Source organism: Sturnus vulgaris, chromosome 2 (genome assembly GCF_052056855.1).
Source record: "Sturnus vulgaris isolate bStuVul1 chromosome 2, bStuVul1.hap1, whole genome shotgun sequence".
NCBI classification, from domain to species: Eukaryota; Metazoa; Chordata; class Aves; order Passeriformes; family Sturnidae; genus Sturnus; species Sturnus vulgaris.
The window spans coordinates 12,359,401-12,378,872 of NC_142244.1; the positions used below are offsets into that span (position 1 = coordinate 12,359,401).

A 19,472-nucleotide genomic window follows, 5' to 3' on the forward strand; every position below is an offset into this window, starting at 1 on the left:
TTTCCCCTGGGTTTGTAATTTACAGTCAAATATATAGTGTTTATTCAATACAAAGGAAGCCATGACATTAGGAACATACTACGTGTTCAAGATATGACAGAAAATGAGAAAAAACAAGCAATGCATTGGAGAAAGCTATTACTCCGAATTTTATGAAAACAAAGGACTAGGAAATTTCCCTTTGACTTTAAAGGGATAATGAACAATGGGCTTCCTAATTAAAGAAAGCCTTAATTCTGAATTTTTAATTAACATTGTTGTCTGACACTGGTTTTACCGTGTCTTGTAAAGGAGCAAAACCACTAAGCATTTCAAAATTTACCTTGATCTTATCTTGGACCTTGCAGGTATCATGTAGTTCCATCTGCACACCTGCCAAAAACCATGTAACCCTTATCTCCCTCATTCACAGCTCCATCTTCTTAAACCAGAGGATGGGAATGCAGTCATGAAAGTTGCATTACACTGTCACAAACAACAAGAGAATCTGAGTTCTGTGACCCAGACTCCATGTTCTCTCTTGGAAAGATGCGTATCACTCTTACACCCCATCTTTCTGCAGAAGAAGGAATATGTCCAGAGTACTGGAAGTCAAAAAGTGTTCCAATAGATGATGGGTGAGGATGGCAGCAGACTAGACACAGTTAAATGAAATGGGGACAGAGCCATGCAAAGGCTGAGAGCTAAGAAGGCCCTTGCAAGCTCTGTTATCTCTGAATTTGCATGTCTTACATTTGACCCTAGCCTGCACATAAGCACACAGGCCTGGTAATCTTCTTAAAAATTAAAAAAAAAAAAAAAAAAGAAAAAAAAGAATTGTGCTGTTGCTCAGAAATGTGTAATTATTGCTGCTGATAAAATAAGGGAAGCTTTGCCTACACAGATGCAACCTGGAGTCAATTTTATGTCCAAATTTTCAGCTCTTCTGAAAGAGAGGTCTATATTTTATTAGCAGAGGGACTGACAGCTCTCTTCCCCAGCACAAGTATAATGAAGGGATGTTGCTATAACCAAGAAATCACCTGTTGCAGCAGCAACTTTCAATCTCTATATCAGCCTGAAACAGTATTAACCTGTCAATCCCTTAACAGCAATTTTTTAGCAAGTTGAAGTTACCTAAGCAGTGATTTGGGAAATTCTGGGTTGAAGCCCCTGTGGCCATTTCAGCCTATTTGTTATATTTTCATCAGCACTGTCAGTGATGAAAAAGCACTGTGCTGTAAGCTTTCATGCCCATTATTGGATGAGAAAAACTGTCCTGGGCTTTCTGTAGCCCTTACTGCTGTACTGACTGGTCATGCTTAAAATTCAGTTGGTATTTGACTCAGAAAGCAAATGCCTTGCATGACATTAGGCAGTGTGAGGCTTAAAATGATGTGTTCATTGGGATCTAAAAGTCTGTGCTAATGCAATGCAATTTTTCTTTTATCAGGCATTAACAATGATACTTGATGATGGCATGTGAAGATAATAAAAATGTTTCTCAGAGAATGGTTCCAGTCAGCTTGTTCAGATGCTATGCTCAAGTAAATGGGATGATAGTGGCACGTGACTAAACAATAACAGCAGTGAACATTTGACTTAGACTGCCATTTGAGGGGTTAGCAATCATGGTAGTATCCATAGTGGAAAGTTACATTACACGTCATGCATTCTGACAGATATTCTTTTCTTTTTTTAATTTCCTTTTTATGTTCTCACTACATCATTGTAATGTCAACAGCTCGCCCCGTTGGTAAGTAACCATCCTTCTATCCATTTTAGCATGGCTTCATGCAATGCTTCATCTTTCATTTGCAACAGCATTTCACTGGCTGGAATGAGCAGCCAGCGCTTAATACTTGTTACTGTCTAACACCAGGCAAGCGGTTTTGTCTGACAAAGTGCTATTTCCAAATGTTGTATTTCCTGCTGTGTCATGTACAAACACATTTGCCAAATCACCAACAAGTACTGATCAGTGAAACGGGGTGGGTGTGCTGATACCGAGCCACAATCACTCATTGCGATGTTTTATCTGTTTTTGGCCTGGTGGAAAAGCCACTAAAATCAACAGAAAGGATTGTGTTGAGTTTGGTGAGCTTCTCCCAGGCCCTAAACAATCAGCTCATCTTGCTTTTCCTGCACAGCAGTAAAAGCACAGGCTTTGCATGTCCTGTCTTTTCTTGTTCTGTCCAAAGAGTTCTGAACTGAAGAAGTCCTGAAATGGAGAGGGGATGGAGTAGATTTCTGTGCTTGCTGAGGAAGTTCATCACTGATTTCTGCCCTTGGGTCATCTTGGAGTGCAGTTTGGAGTGCACTGTATAGGATGCAGGCTGTTTTGAAAAACAAGTCCTAAGGAAGACAACCTCTAGGTTTTAAATTCCCACACTGAAAAATTCATTATTTCCTGTGCCTTTGAAATTCTGTAAATGCATAAAAATCTTACTGAGGATCATGGAAAATTTGCAACTGTCAGTAGCTGAAATTCACTTCTGGTGTTCAGAAATACTCTGAACGTACGATTCAATTTTCTTTCATGAATATTTACTCTGTGCCTACATGGATTTAGTTTAATGAGCTGCATTGCTCCTCTGATATTTGTAGTTTGTATTTAAATGTATCTTTTAGAATAATAATATGGTTACCCTGATTTTTTTTTTTTTTTTTTATTAGTGTAAAAAGTCAGTACTGTTGTTTATGGAGGCTGATGAGGGGATTGGTCTTTATTTACTTAGTCAAAGCTTTTGTTAGATATGTATTCGACTAAAGTTTGAGAGTTTTAATTCATCTCCGCTCTTCACTGTTCTAATTTTGGTGGAAGAAAGATTGGAGTAATTTAAAGATGAAATCCAGGTTAGGCCTCTGTTTCCAGAACTAGGGTGAGCCCCTCTTATTAACTTGCTTGAACTAACATCCATGGAACCAAGCCAAATAGATCCACAGTCACAGCATGGCTTATCCCCACCTGGAGAATTCCCTCTGCAGAATAGAAATTCACTCTTCTTCATTTGGGATTTTGATAGCAAGCTTTAAACCCAAATCACTACTGTATTATTTTGGCATTAGGCTGGTTCTCTAGTAATTCATTCCCAGGTGTTGCAGAAGTGTAAAACTGCAGTAAACTCGGGAGAAGATTTTCCTTTGCTTAGAAAATGTGGTGTGAATTTAGTGTGCTTCTTCATTCACTAAGAAATGCCACAAGATTAAAAGTACTTTGCTTGTAGATTTTTTTTTTCACTTTTCTGACTCTTTTAAGAGGCAAGGAAAAAAAAGTCATAAAGTGGAGACTGTTTCAAGATCTGTGAAAACTACATAAAATAAATGACTGGAAATTCACAAGAAAATGATAGGTTTCAGCAGTGTTGATAGTGTCTCATTTCACAGCACTCATTCGTTTTTAAGATTTTTCAGGCCATTGAGTCATCCCTGATTCCATCTCCAAAGCTTATATAGCAGGTCTTGGTCTCAAGTTATTTTGTGTCCAGGTATATGATTGTATGATCATGCAGTGTTCAATTCCACGTATTCCCTGCCTAGGCAATTTTATTTTGTTGAAAGAGAACAACTGTGACAAAGAAATTTCTTCTTCTACAGAATTTATTCAGGAAACTGAAAGTAGAATGGTTGATCCTGAAATAATTACTATATGGTCTTTATCAAATTATTTAATTTAGTGATAGTCTTTGTGACTTAAGAAAGGATTGTTTGATGTAGAACTCCTATACAAGTGCATGTGGGGATTGCTGTGTTTAAGCAGATCAGAGTCAGTCACTTATCTCATCCTGTACCTGTAGAATGACAGTGATAGTGCGTACCTGTATTGGGCTTTTTGCTTAAGTACCTGAACTAAAGCTAATTTCTGCAGTTCATAACTCTGTTTCATTCAAGACTAGAAAAAGAAGGTGGCTACCTATCCTGGTTTTTTGAAAATTTAGTCTGGTAAGACAAACCAAAGTAACTTCTCTCTCCACCAAGAATCCCAAGTAGTCTTCTGTTAAAATTGTTGTTTAACAAGAACAGTGAGTCAAATCTTGTAGCATATTTTTGCTCAGGAAGTTAACTGGAATGCAGAGCAAAAATACCTCTCCTTACCTAAAGGAAGCTAAAGAAAACACTACTTCATGTAATTAACTCACAGCTTTCTAGGAGGATGACATTTTAACAGACGTATATTTGTATATTTATGTATATGTTAAAGTGCAGGGGAGCACTTAAAAGTTTATATTCTTTCATAACACCAGAGAATTATCTAGGTACTTCTGTCTTCCATCACTGTCTCCAATTCAAAGCAGACATGTTTTGTCTTTATTAGATTTTAAACAAGACTGAACTTTTTTTTTCCAATGAAGAATAGAGAAATGTATTTTTAATGCTTTAGATTTGTATTTCTTGTTGCAAATAGATTAATTTTCATTTTCTAGTCAATTTTTTGCCTGTTTCAAATATTTATACTTTGTTAGGTGGGTTATTTTATTTTAATTTCAGCTTGAGTGGAAAATTCAGGAGTGGGATTACCTATGACTATCTTGGGTTCAAGCACTTATTAACAAATGGTTCATACTACACATATAAAATGAGATATGGTGCTGCCCGAGGTGGGTGGCAGCTGGTGAATTTAAAAGCTCTATGCCAAATTACTCATCATGTTTGAATTTGCTGCTAGGAATAAATGTGTTGCCTGTTTCTAAAATAGATTATTTATAACCTTTTGAAAAGATTTCTGACAGGATTTACAACAGATGGATTTAGGAAACAAGATATTTATCCTTATTTAGACCATTTCTATAGCTATTTCACTCATTAGGTAGATTTTCCAGTTGAGCAAGTTCAAATTTTCTCTTTTTTGCATTTTGCTGTATTTCTTATGGCAGTTGGGCAGGAGCATAGCTGCTGAAATAAGCACAATAGTTGGGAAGAGCCCAAAAGTTTCAGTAACACTGACCCTCTTTTAAAAGGCAGTTGTTGTACTACTTTGAGATAGAGCACCTTCAAATGGAAGATCTATGAAGATCTGTCTGATATCCCAGTTATGTTTTTATTAATAATACAAAAAGTCATTCAGATGACAGAGTAATACTCAGTTTGCAAATTCATTTCAACTAAGTCCAAGTGAAAATACAGTTCTTTGCATGTCAGTTGCTTTGCAGTAAGTCAAGTTTACTTAGTTTTTTGTCATGTGCTGTGGCCCATCTTCCCAAAGAAAAAGAGACTTGCAGAAAATACCTGGATACTTTTGCCACCAAGAGAGAAGTGGAGTATTTGAACTTAGCTAAGGGACTAAAGGGAGAGCAAGTACAAAACTGAACTTCCCTGTCATGATGGTGAAGACACAGACAGCTAAGACACCTGCCACGAATTTTCCAAATTTCCTGATAATTAAATGCAGTCTATTGGTATTTAAGTGCAATATGACTGTATGATACATTTCAATCTGCACTGGGAAGTTTTCATGGCATATATCAGTCTGGCATAACTTAATGGTCTGTTAAGAGTGGTGCAGCATGAAAAACAATAGAAAGGGCTGTATTTTATAGGAAGTTGTATTAGGTTTTGTGACATTGTTCAGATGGTTCAGTTTGCTAAGTGAGAAAGAATTCTCATTCTTCTTTGTTCTGACTCTTGCAGGAAAACTCTATATACAATGAATGCATTTATTTTTATTACGTTCATTAACATATCACCTTCACTTGAGACACTGAGGATTTATAAATATCAGTAATGTGGATTGGTGTGTGATGGGAGAGATGAGATCATGTTTGGTGCTACAATGCCATCTTTCAGTGGCAGAAATCTCAAATTTATATCAAAATGTGCTATCTTGCCTGTTTGGTACCACTTACAGAAATTTTCAGGAGAGGGTAAGGACAACAGTGGACATTGAGCTTTTTGGAATTGTTAAATGGAAGAGTAAGACAGCATTTAAAAAAAAAAAGTCAGCAAATTCTTCAGATTTAAAGGTAAAAGGTGGCTGTGGAATGAAATTTAGATTGCTTTGCATAACAATAAGAGATAAAAATATGAAGCTGAGTTGCTATGATTTTTCATAGCCTATAAGTGCCACTCTAAAAATCTTGAAGTCCTTAGCATGTCTATTTTGCCTTAAATTTAGTCACTGTAGTGCAGGAAGTGATCAAGAGCCCCTTTATTTTAAAGTTGTTTTTTTAAATTGCTGAGCTCTAGCTTGGGGAAGTTTTAAGGAGTTTAATACATAACTTTCATTTTTTAACTTTCAAAGTTTCTCAAATCATGCTTTTCCTATTTCATTGGCTTCTGAGTTCAGAGTATATCCATAAGTCTTTGAAGATTAGTGTGTGAAAAAGGTCTGTTGATGTGTTGCTCTCCCCGAGCTTTTCCCTTCCTTTCAGTAAAAGGAGTAATTGGTTACCTTTCCTTCAAGAGGAACGTGGAAATCAATACATTAATCTGATCGCTTTTCCCTTCTCTGTCTTTGCTCTCTTGCTGCCAGCCAATTTACAGCTTGGAGGTGATCTCAGTGTTACTCAGCAGCAAAACTACTGTGTGCCCTATTCCTTGAATGTTAACATTGTCAGTCAGAATAAATAGTCATTTTTCTTCCTCTCTCCTTTTTCTCTCTTCGTATAACAGTGTCCCAAATTGAGCAGAGTGTCTCCTCTCCGCCTTATTTGTTCTCAAGGGTAAACAAACCAGGAATTTGTCACCTTTCTCACTATAGATGTAGCCTCTGAGCCTGTCTGGGAGCTTTACTTTTCTCATCATCTTCTTAGCTCTTCTCTTCAGCGTGTGAATTCATGTCTTTTTGAAGGAGTTAACCAGATTACACTCATTATTTGATGAAATCCTACTGTGTCAGCAAGGGCTGTGCTTTTCCTTTTTAAACATATTGCCAACAAACCATCCTGCCATGTCCCCTGAAAAAAGGAATCAAGGCATATTTCACATCTTTTTAGTGACATAATTTGTTTTGTTTGGTAAACTCACAGAAGGTAAGAGCAGCACAAGAGTATAGTTTACATAATCAAGCAGGCTACAGTGTTAAGTTTTTAGAAGAGCACATCTTTTCTGTGTGATCTGAGCAAAAGGTATATCCTGAATCTCAGGCACTTGGGAAAAAGCAAAAAATTGCAAAATTTTCTCTGTTTAAAGTAGAGAAAGACCTGATTAATGGAAGTTATTGGGCAGGCAGAAACAGTGCTCCCTTTCTTTATGTGCATCAAAACTAAGTGCACAACTTCCTAGACTGTTTTTTTCAGCAGCCTCTGCAAAATTCCAGGGCTGCTTAAAAGAGGTAATTGGACAAGGTATAATAAAATAGGGATGTTCGACTAAATGAGAACAGGCTACATTCTAATGCTGGGATGAAATTAAGACTGAAATTAAACTAAATATTTAAATGCACTGTAAAACAAAGAGGAGGAGGAGCCCAGGGCTGAAGTCAGAGCACTGGAAAATGGGATGGAGGAGTAAAAAGTAGATGCCTTTGTTTTTGTCTATGTAGGAGGCAGACTGGAATTTTTTCAAAATAATTATTCTCAGTGTATTTTTTTATTGACATTAGTCCTAGGGAAAAATGAAGAACTAATCTTCTTTTCCACCATGCAGATTTATCTCACTCCGTTCTTTTGGGTCATCCAGGGATAAAAGAAAAATTCTGTGTGTCAAAATATATAGGATCGTTAGCAGTTTTTATTTATTGATTCTCTAGACTTCTTTCACCTCTTGAAAAGAAGGAAAAATGCTTCTGATTCTATGCTTTAAGATTATCTGCTTCAGTGTGTCAGAGCAACTGAAGGATAAAAATGTTGTTATATGTGAAATTCAGAACCTGAATTTAAATTGAAAATTAGAACAATTAGTATGAAAGAAGGTTTAACATTCTCAAATTATCAAAGTGTGCTCTTTTCACAATGTTGTGTTTACACATGGTTCATCTGAGAACAGCAACAAACCAAAACAAAAGGGATTTCTCAGTTTCCATGTGACGGCGGCAGTGTGAAGGACACTTACAGGGGAACTGGTCCTGGTATTAATTCCACCTGCTCTCTACCTCTTGCTCTGATTCTTCTTCCCCAGTGTTTCCTTTAGTTTAACCTGCCAAAAGTTCTCCCCGCTTGTGCTATTTGCTTCTGCTTTTGTGTATTTGACCAGTTGTTTCAGGACATGTGAGAACTGATTTTGAAGCAGCGTCAATGTTAAAGGTGGTATCCAAGCTATGAATTATCCTTGCTTCCCTAGGTTATGGGAAGCTGCTTTCCAGGAGGTTCCAAACCAAGCACCTTCTTTACCCCCTCCACACATGTGATTTTTAAATAATATAATGGTTGTAGTGAAGCACTTCATAAATTACTTGTTATCCCCACAACCCATTCTTCATTTTTGTGGCACAGCTATTCACCTGAAGAAGAAATCATGAAAGACAGAGAACACTCTAAATGGACAAGCAAGAGTACATAGTTAAAAAAAACCACACCAAAACAAAACTCATCTACCAGATGAGATTTATGCATTTGTTTCAAAGGCTGTTGCACTCATACAGCCTAGGAAATGGCAGAATAAGAGAGGAAACTAATTTTCCAGGTAACTCAGTTGTAACTCAAGTGCTAAAAAGTTACTGCCTTCCCTGTGTGTGAGCACACCTAATCATTGGAGCACACCATAAGATTGAGATGTCTTTTCTCTTTAAAGAGAATTATTATCCTTAGCTTCCATTAGTTTATCTCTGATAAGAAAGATCTGAATTAGTAATAGGCCTAAGCAGTCATCCTCTCCATCTTCTGTAATAGCTCCTGTGTCAGAGGCTACACCCTTGATTTATCATTAGTCACAGCTAATAATGCACTAATAACTTTGTGTCCTAACAACCACACATCACTTTCAATACCCATTAAGAAATCTGAAATGTTGAGGGAAGAACTGCTGAATCAACATAAGTTTCTGGAGTTTGAGGCTGCACCTATTTTGCTTTCCTCTATTTACTCCATCAGCAATAGTAGCCTTACAAAAGATCTTTCAAAATTTCTGGACTTTCATATCTGCACTTCTTGGCAGCTCATGCTAAACATCATTACAAGGTGTGTAAATAGGATCTTACAGTGTTATTTTGCATTTGTATCACAAAATCATCTAAAATTCCAGTATCTGCCAGACAAATTTAACTAATGACACAGAAAGGTAGAGGATAATTTTTTTTCTTTAAAGAGTTCCTCTTCTGCCTTCAATTGTCATCTAAGCTGGTATCAGGAACCAGCAAAGCAATCCTACAGATAAGTAGTTCTATCCCATAGATGGTGTCAAGGGTTACCTCCTTTTTGAAAATACCTATTACTTTACATGGAGCTCTGCAGGCTTCTCCTTTCCTCTGTGTAAATGTCTTAGAGGCAAGTCTTGATTTGTACTTGTAAGTGTGGAATTGAGTTTGATCTCTTAAAATATCCATGTGCATCAAAGGCAGCTGAGGGTGCCACATGAATATTGTCACTGCAGTGAGGATTTGAGAGGAGCACTGAGATACTAGCTCCAAGTCTTTGCAAAAGAAGATTTGATGGGTATTCCAAAGTCAAAAAAGCAATTTGAGGAAGGCAACGTTATCTTGTCACCCAGCTCACTCTCTTAGCTCCGGAGAGAGCTACTGAGTATTGTACTGGGTGTAACCTGGATTGTTCAAATGAAATTAATTGATTTCTGCAGATGTACAATGCTGAAAAAGACTGTGGGTGGAAATCTTAGGTTTTCTTGCTGTCTCTTCCCTGCTGGAAGCAGAACTGAGTATTACAGTCTTGCTATTTTACCAGACAGTGTGTTTCTACTTGTTCCTCAGAGCCTTTTCCCCTACCATTATCTGAATTTTGCTTAAAATATTTATCAGTCAGTATCTTTCCCCTTGCTCACTTTGAACCAGTCATAGAAATATATTGGTGGATGATAAACAATTCCAGTTTAAAATGAAGCCCTCATCTTTATCACTTTACCTTGCCTAAGTAATCTCCATGATGAATTTCATGTGCAGTTCACTATCAACTGAAATTAGTTGTAATTAAAGGTTGTCAAATCTGTAATTTAAGCCCTTGAAATCTGTTGCTGTCACTCATTTCCTGTAATACTTTTTTTTTTTTAAATGGATTTGATCCAAAGTCCACATAAGCCAATAGGAGAATTTCTACCAGCTTTATTAAGGTTTGAATAAATTCTCATATTCCCTGGTAGAATCATAGAATCAGTTTGAAAAGACCTTTAAGATCTTTTAAATACTTCCAGGGATAGTGATTCCACCACCTCCCTGGACAGGCTGCTCCGATGCTTGACAGTCTTTTTGGTGAAGAAATTTTTTTTCTAAAACCCAGTCTACATCCTCCAGCACTTCAATGTCCTTCTGGCAGTGAGGAGCCCAAATCTGAACACAGGACTTGAGGTGTGGCCTCAGCAGTGCTGAGTGCAGGGGACAGTCACTGTCCTGGTCCTGCTGCCACACCACTGCTGATACAGGCCAGGTGCCACTGCCATTCTTGGCCACCTGGGCACAGCTGGCTCATGTTCAGCCACTGCTGACCAGCACCCCCAGGTCCTTTCACGATGGGAAGATTTCCAGCCACTCTTCCCCAAGCCTGTGGCACTGCCTGGGGTGGTTGTGACTCAAGTACAGGACCAAGCACTTGGCCTTGTTGAACTTCATACAGTTTGCTGTAATTCATTGATCCTGACTGTTGCAGTAGAAATCTTGGGAAAAAATCTACAAAAAATCTTGCTACAAATCTATTTTTAATTAAAATCACCAATATAATGTATGGACCCAAGGACATCTGGTCTGGGGAAGGTACCGTGAGCGAGTTGTGATAATGAAATTCCCGTAGTGTCATTGAATTCCATGTCAACTTCAAATCACAAGATCAGCTGAGAAAACTGGAAAAAAATGTTGCTGGTACTTGATGAAGGATCAATCTACTTTTTTGCTATGAATTCACGTTTTTATGTATTAAATTTCCCCTCCCCTTCTGAGTCTTCTGCCACATTTCTTATCAGATGACCAGAGTTCACCTACAAGGGGTGAACTCTGTCTCAGTCAAGCTTCTCTGCATCAGCACCTTTATCAGCTCCTGTTTACTCAGTGTAACCTTTAGTATTCATCAGCAGTACTAAGAAGAAATGCATGAAATCCATCCTATCAGATTAGAGATTCTGCTAACTATGAAGATTGGAGTAGAGCTGAGAAATCCCTTTGAAATTATATTCAGGATTTTTTTGGGTTTTTTTTATTTTTTTTATGTTGGGGTTTTTGTTTTGTTGTTTTTTGTATTTTTAAAAGCTCTTTAACAATGGAGCAGGGGCTACCTTTATATATATTTATTAACAGCATAAGAGATCCATTCAGTCATGCATAAACAACCAACATCCTAAAAGAGTGCAACAGAATGCACTCTTCCCATTTTGAACAACATAACTAATGCTCACTACTGCTCATGCTTTTCTATCTCCATTTTAATTCCTGCAGTCACATACTGTTCTGTGCTGTAAAAACAGTTCTGAACATGATGTGATTAACCTTAGGGTCCCCCCATCCCCTCATCTCAAAGCCCCCTCGTACATGGCCTGTGCTTTCTATTCATGTTCAACCATCTGATTTCCATATCATCTATTAGCATAACAGAGCTCTAGTGTGACATTGATTGAAGCCAGTGCTTGCTGAATGCAGTATCAAAGCATAATTTGCCAAAAATCAAATCTAATTTACTGTGTACTATTTAAATTTCTTTAAAAAAAAAAAAAAAGACGTTTCAGTAGAAGTATATTAGGTCTGTAATCTTTATTATTCTTTTTTTTCCCCATATTTTTGGCTAGTCTACCGGAATCCAAGCAATATATTTCATTTCAGAGCCACTGTCTTTGACTTTCAGATGTCAGTTAAGCAAGGGGTTTTCCACTCTGCTTCTTCCAATCCAGTTTGTGTTACATCTGAAATAGCAGAAAGTAATAATCTGATAGGTACAACACTCAGTTTGCTGCTGTTTTTTTCAACAGATTCTTTTAATGGTCTTAATGTTTAACTTGAATTAAGCATTAAAGTACCACGTAACTTTAACAGCTGAAGCATATCAAGCCTGCTGTTACTTCTCTAACTGTACATTTTTCAGAATGTTTTAGAAATTCACCTACTTTGAGAGCAGCAATAATGGCTTGAGTAAATTTTGCCCAGTGTTCCACTGAAGCTGCACTTTGAGCAAGTCATGATCTCACTTAACCCTTCTGCAGAATGGAAGTAATAATATTTGTCTGTCTTTATAAACAGCATCCATATGTGAACATAATGAGCTCTCTTTTAAGAAAATTGAAGAACCCAAGTGCTTGTTCTGTCAAAGAAGCCTTACTGTCTCTGAGCAGGGTCATGCTGCATTCTCTGAGGGTAATGACAGCCACAGTGTTTGGGTAGTTACATTTGACCAAGAATTGCTCCTGCAATTATTGACTGTTACTTTCAGTTTTCAAGTTCAACTAGAAATTGACAGATAAAATAATACTGTGAAAACATTGTTTAAATGCAGTAAAAAGGGGTATTTTTATCAGAGGCTGTCTGTGAACAGAGCTATAGCTGAATAGAGCAACAAACTATGACAAAATGAAGATTTCCTTCATTGTATAACTCCATCTTTGAATAATTTTTTAAAAAATGCCTGCAAAGTTTTATTTTTCAAAAATTATGTTTTTCATGTCCTTTAAAATTATGGTGCTAAAGTTTGGCTGAAGAAACTGGTTTTGTGCTCAGTTTAATGTGAGTAAAAGCTCTGATTCATTTATTTTTATAGTGAATTTCTAGTAATTAAGGCTGCAGAGCAAAGCTAGAAAATAAATTGTTGTATAACTATACATGATTGTTTGCTGGAGTCTTTAGAAAGCCTGACCTAGTAACTGTGAGGCCAGATACCTACTCATATAGTATGGTCAAATGGTGGAGAGGACTTGGTGTGTGGCAGGGAGAAGATAGAGCAACAGGGTCAATCCATGTCAGAGCTACAGATTTATTTTTCTGATCCTATTGGGGAAAAAAAAAAAAAAAAGAAGAACTTTTTTCTGCTTTTAGGAAAGTGAGAGATATTGAAAATTAGGGACTGGTCAAAAACTGGAAACTAGGTAGAAACCAGGGTGTGTATTTCTCATTGTTCCTGGACTACCAAATTATCTTAATTTTATCCTTGGAAGGTCTGGTAATTACCTTAATTTGATCCTTAGAAGGTCTGCTACAGTGACAAATTCAGTTGTGTTTTATCTGCTTAGTGCTCTGAATTACTGATCTACAGCAGAGACCTGTGTGTGTGAGAGTGTTCCAGATGAACCTTTAACCTTGCCTACCTTGCATTTACTCAGTTACATGTTTTGAAGGACAGGCTCATGGATATACCATGCCCTTCTTGCTTCTGTTGAGCTGTCTGAGAGCAGTCTGTGAACCCCCCAGGGCAGTAGGCAAGCCTGAGAAATTAATTTAGCCATCCATCCTGCTTCGGATAGATCTCTGGGATGGTCTCCTGGCATCAGGTTTTTAGGCACCATATAGGAAGATTGCGGTCTGAGGCCACCCACAGCACTGTACTGATTACTACACTGTCATTTCCTGGCAATGTGGGGGTTGCAGGTGGATATGCTGGGTGTAAAAAGGTGAGGGAAAGCCAAGTAGCTCACTGCAAGACTTGAGGAGTGGTATAGCATGAGTTCAGTTCCTAGAGTATGTTTAGCACCACATTATAGAAACCTCAAAACACGTGGCCGTAGGCAGCAAGAGGACACCTCACCGTGGTCATAAGATTAAGTCCTTCCTGGTCATAAGATTAACACCTCCTAAGGTGGAGGAAGAGGTGAACATTTCTCTCCAGAAAGGCCCAAACCTCTCTTTAGGAGAGTGAGGCAGAGGAAAATACCCTCTACTTTCTAAACTGATGAATGTTTATTAAGTGCTTTGCAGTTCCTGTTTTAAGAGTGCCCACACTACTCAACTGATACTCTTTAGACTCCTGCTGATCTGTAAAGCCTTGGGAAGTACCTCATGAGATAGCTGCAAAGTGTGTTTCAAGAGAATCGGGTCTGCTCACATTTCTATGCAGTTAGCAGGTTTGTGTCTGCTGTCAGCAGGTGTAATCGGAAGCTGGGTCTTGATTGCTCTTCGTGCCTAATTAAATAGTTTGTAATTATAATGCTGAAAATACGGTTTTCTAAAACACTTAAATTCTGTTTACCTGAAAGCTTAGTGTTCCTAAACCATCCCTTTGCACTCCCACAAAACCAATAGTGGAATAGAAGAAAACAAGGGTGGGGTGAGCAGTTTGAGTTTCTTTTTTACTTTTTTTTCCCTTCTTTAGTTTGCCCCAAAAGTTAGCAAGTCCTTTCATAAGAATATTTGGAGATGCTGCTTGCATTTTTTAAATATGCAGAAGAGTACAAATCCCCTTTGAGTGAATTCCAGTGATGAACCAAGAGTGGAGGGTTTGCATGTCCCGCATAGAAAAATCATTTGCTTTACTTCTTCATCATGCTCAACATGGTTACTGATTTCAAGTTTTTTATCTCAAATCCTCTAACACTTCTTCCCCACTCTCTATTCATTAGCTTCTTTTCTCTGCCTTCACATTCCCAGTCATTGACTCTATTCTCCACCATTACCCTACAGAGAAGTCAAACTAAGCCCTCTCTTAGAAATTGTTCACTTCGGACTCCACTTCCTGGTCCCCTATGACTGAACACTGTTAATGCCAGTTACTTGAAAACATTGAAAACATAGCCAGGCCTGTTTCTTCTTTCTTGTTTTAACCCCAGTCTCCTTTTTTCTTTACCTTGTGTCTTCCTTACCTCCTGAAATACCTATTCCTTCTTACTCACCACTCATCTCTCTCCATCAGTTCTTCAACTTTTGCTTCTCTCTTCTCTTTAAACTAGCTGAAACCTGAATTTACCTGGTATTACCAAGTTTGTGTTCTTTTAGCAACCATTCTTTCTAGAGTGAGTCCTCCTCCCCTCACCATTCTTTACCATGCCTCTTGTAAGCAGAGTGAGGGAGCTCTTGAACTTGGGTTCTTTTGCTGTCATCCAGACCTTTCTCTCCTTTCTCAATCATTTTTAAAAGTCCAGAGGGGCAGATTGAGAAAGGCAGTCTGTTTATCCTAATTCGTACCTTGCAATCAATGCCTGATAGCTCTGTGAAGTGTGAGAGGATCTGAGGGTGCTGGTACCTTTCCAGAGCAAAGGTAGAATACATCCAGAGTCAGCAATATAAACACCTGACTCCTGCTCTTTAGCATTTAATGTCATCAGAATTGACTCTAGCATGTATGGTTGTAATGTTTCTTTCCTTTTTTAATTTTTTTTTTATAACTGGGGATGTCACATACATATATTGCTGCTCTCTTTGTCGCTGTTGTTGTTTCTGTTTATATATTAATTCTGTCTATACTAATGAATGTTTCTGGTGTCATGTCCTCTGACATAAAACAAATCTCCATAATGTTGTCTTTTTCCTTCAATATTCCCTTTCTCTCCCTTGCAAAATATCCTGAACTTACACCATGGTTTTCCTTACCTTGTAGCTCCCCCACAGTTTGTGGTGAGACCACGAGACCAGATTGTAGCCCAGGGTCGAACTGTGACTTTTCCTTGTGAAACTAAAGGAAATCCCCAGCCAGCTGTTTTCTGGCAAAAAGAAGGAAGTCAGGTAAGTTGCAAGCACCCTGTAAGTCTTTCAAGTCTTTCTTAGTTATATTGTTAAATTTTAGGGAAAATTATTTACATTATCTTTCACAGTTTTCATCTTTCATAGAAATTCGTCTTTTATAGCTATCATTATTCCCTACTGAAATTTGTGTCACTTGTTTTTTAATATTTTGAAGAACACAAGGGCCATTTCAGTTACTGAAACCTGTGCTAAGCACTGTATAGATGAGTAGAAAGAAACAGTATATATGTTAAAGGCTTTTTGTTCTGAAGCCCCCAACAAACAGGTGGTTGAGACAGGCACAGTAGATTAAAAAAAAAAGGTATGACTCAATTTTGAACTAATCAGAGCCAGTAATTACAGTTCACAACCTGTCTAGACATGATCAAGCAGAATGCATCCAGCAAGCTGATTTGCATTGGCATTTTCTCATAGGGCATACAGATACAGGTTTTGAACACACAGATGCTTTCTTCAGTAAAATTGTCTCAAGAAATTTCCAGATTTGTCTTTGGAAATATTTACCTGATCATCTTTGAAGGCAAAATTTGTGAGGCAGCAATTGGCACTGCCATCAGTCCACACTAACTTCTATAGCTTATGTGAATGTGATGCCAGAACATTTCTTTACTGGAGACATTGTGTGTACCAGCTCAGGTAAAACATGAAATAAGAGCTGAACCACAGATCTCCTGCTCTGCCCCACCTGCTTCTGCTTCATCTTCTGAGGAGATCAGAAAACTGAGTTCAGAATGACAGGACCAGGCTGACAGCATTTTGTGCTCTGCTGTCTTGGTGGCTTACAAAGACATAACATTATTACTTTATGGGTGTGATTATTTTATTGTCTGAGTGCAAGCTTAACCTTCAGTGTGTATCTCAGTGTAATATTTAGAGAAATTTAGATCTAGCCTCCAAGGATCACATCCTGGAAAAACACGGTATTGTGTCTCACTAAGGTTACAGTTTTTCCAAGGGGAAGGTAGAATAGCATACTGAAATTCAAGTAGGAAGTACTGATGTGCTAGCAAACATTTCAAACCCCTTCCTTGTAGAGCATTTTAATAACATGGTAATGTTTATGTAAAGTGAGCTTATAGTGTCACACTTGAATCTAATAAAGTGGACATCCATCATGCTGTAATAAAGAGAAGAGCTTCTAATTAAAGTAGGACATCATTTTCAGGATTAAAGTCATTTAGCGTAATTGAAAAGTGTTAATACTCTATTTTATCCTCTTCCATTGGTATCACTTCAAGGGTAAAAACATTTTAAGGTGAAAATGCATCTTGTGTCTTTAATTGAAAGTTATTACCTACTGATTGTACTATGTTGAAGCTGCTTAATTACAAACCTGGAAAATTAATTACCATATTGAGAATCAGATCCCTGAGGGTTAGAATAGTCTTTTTTGGCAAATAAATGCAACATAAAAATTGATACTTGCATGGTTTATAATCAAACCTTGAAACATAGCTCAGTGTGGTTTACAGCATTCTCATGTTAATCTTAATTGATCATCAATGAAGTAACACAGGTTGGGGTTGCCATCTCAATGTATAACTTGGCAGATTTTGCAGTGAGATGCCACAGAGTGAGTTTCCACATAATGTATATCATCATAGCAGCGGAGAGTGGAATTTCTGCCAAATTACAGGACTTTTCACCTTTGCCTCCCAGCTATAAATTGTTGCTTGTCTCTACAAAGCTGTTTTTGCTTTTAGGGGAACTGTATGCAGCACCACTTGCAGTGTTCAATGTAATGTTATATAGTCATGTTATCCCACTCCAGTAATTGCAGGGCATTTCTGGTTGTGAATCCATTTCTCAATCCTGCGTTTTTGAGCACAACCAGCTGGAAGGGAGGGGAGCTGTTCCCTCCTGACTAATTTTTTGTGCCAGCTTGTGTATAAACAGCTGGTCCTTTGTGCTTGGTAGCCTTTTCCCCAGAGACCAACAGCCGCTCGCCGATGACATGTGCGAGGGCAGGGCGAGTTTAACCTTTTGACTCCGTGGATTAAATTCTTCCTTGAGATAAATTCAGTGGTACTGTATCAGGGATGGCTCTGGTCCCTCTGTTTGCAACCCAGCATGCCACCATTGTGCCCAGATGAGCAACCCCACAGCTAATTAAAACCTGTGAAATTGTGAAAAGCGTTTAAAAAGGAGTGGTACTGTAAGTTAGGAAAAGTTACAGTTCATAGTTATCTGGTCTTTGAAGGGAGGAGTTATGAGACTGGTGATGTGTGGAATATTCACTGGGACATGGTACCTTTCTAGAACAGCGAAGCCCATACTGAAGATAAAAGCAAGGACTGATTCCCCTTTCTAATGAAGTGATAAAGAGGATTCTGGACTCTTTCTCTTAAGAATTAGGAGCTTAATCCTTGCACTGTCTTTTACATTCAGCTACTTTTTACACTTTACATATGATAAATCAAGATCAGCCATGTCAAATTTCTCCTCTTTCTCGTAATATTTACTTAAGTTTTAATACCCTCATCCAGGTATCTTGTGCCAGGCAGAAGTTATTCTGTAAGTTTCAGGACAGTTCAGAAAACAGGGCAATTAATTGAGACCTGTTTAGTTCCGTGTTCTGAAATTGTTTCAGAATTTTAATGCTCTTTTTTTTTGCTGTTATCTGGCATGTTTACTGGGTGAATATTGATTTTTGAGGAAAAATTTGCTGTTATAAATTTCTTAAACATTGCTATTGAAAGGCAGTAAAAGAAAAGCCTAGTGTGATGAGTAACCCAGTAGGTTAATACAATTATAAGGATTCTTGGCATGTTGGATCTTATTTAAAGCATATCTCTTTCCTTTTGCTGCCAAAACCATAGAGATAAAGGCATGAGTTTCGCTTAAAAATATAATTTGTTTCTTATTTGAATTCTTACTTGTTTCTTAAGCAGTTTGTTGCTTATCAGTTCCAAATAATTTTTGTAAACCATCAAGGCCTATTTCAGAAGAAACAGATCTGCAGAAAATTTGTTTAATACCCTTCTCGGCACTTTCAAATTTTATTTTTCTTTCTCTTTTTCTTTTTTTTTTTTTTTTTTTTAGATTTTTCTTCTTTTTTTTCTTTTTTTTTTTTTTTTTCTTTTTTCTTTTTAGAGTCATCATTAGAAAGCATAGCAGATCTAGAAAGAGCTGCAGTAATGACAGAAAGCTTGTCACAGCATGGTAGCAGTGTTTTGGGGTATTCCTGATGCAAACAACTGTATTTTTCATAGAGTCTTGTTGAGTTGACATAAAATCCAGACCCTATTTTACTGGAATTACAGTTGTTTAATTATTGTTTAAGCTGTTCACTTTTCTGTCTCATTGGGCAATGCTGCTGACCTTTCTCTTCACGTTGCCTTCCTTTTCCTGTTCTTATTTATTCACAAAAGCTATGCCAGAGGGTACAACTTTTTCCTTGAAAACACAGCTCTCACCACTAAAACCTTTTCGACTCTGTAGTATTGATTCATTCAGTCCCTCATCATATGCAATGACTACTAGAGCCATTCCAGTTATTATTATTGACGTCTCTCTTTTCTCCAATCCAGCCCAAAGGCAAAAACTAATCTCTCTGTTTTGTGCTAACTGATATCTTATCCTACATGAAATTATTTTTTTCTCTCTGATGATTTCCACATCAGATTAATACCCCTTCTCTTCACCCTCCAGGCTCTATGCTGCATTTCTCCTTTATCACAGTTTTAATTTCCTTTTACTTCTCCTTTAAACTCTCATGATCTGCCAGCTTCTCCTACTTTATGACATGCTCCTGTCTTCCTCCCAGTTTTACTTAAGTGCTTACTTTCTTCTTTTCTCAGAACAT

At 37.6% G+C, this 19,472-nt stretch overlaps 1 protein-coding gene across 9 annotated transcripts in view; it reads left to right on the forward strand.

Moving 5' to 3' along the window:
* ROBO2 (roundabout guidance receptor 2) overlaps nt 1-19,472 on the forward strand; it is an 859,086-nt gene that overhangs the window by 737,498 nt on the left and 102,116 nt on the right. For 8 of the 9 annotated variants that reach the window (XM_088157800.1, XM_088157805.1, XM_088157803.1 and 5 more), the window contains exon 7: nt 15,522-15,646. In XM_088157800.1, the coding sequence (XP_088013926.1) occupies nt 15,522-15,646 (125 nt within the window). Of the gene's footprint in view, nt 1-847; nt 1,736-15,521; nt 15,647-19,472 lie in introns of those variants that run through there. The other variant, XM_088157808.1, reaches the window with a different exon arrangement.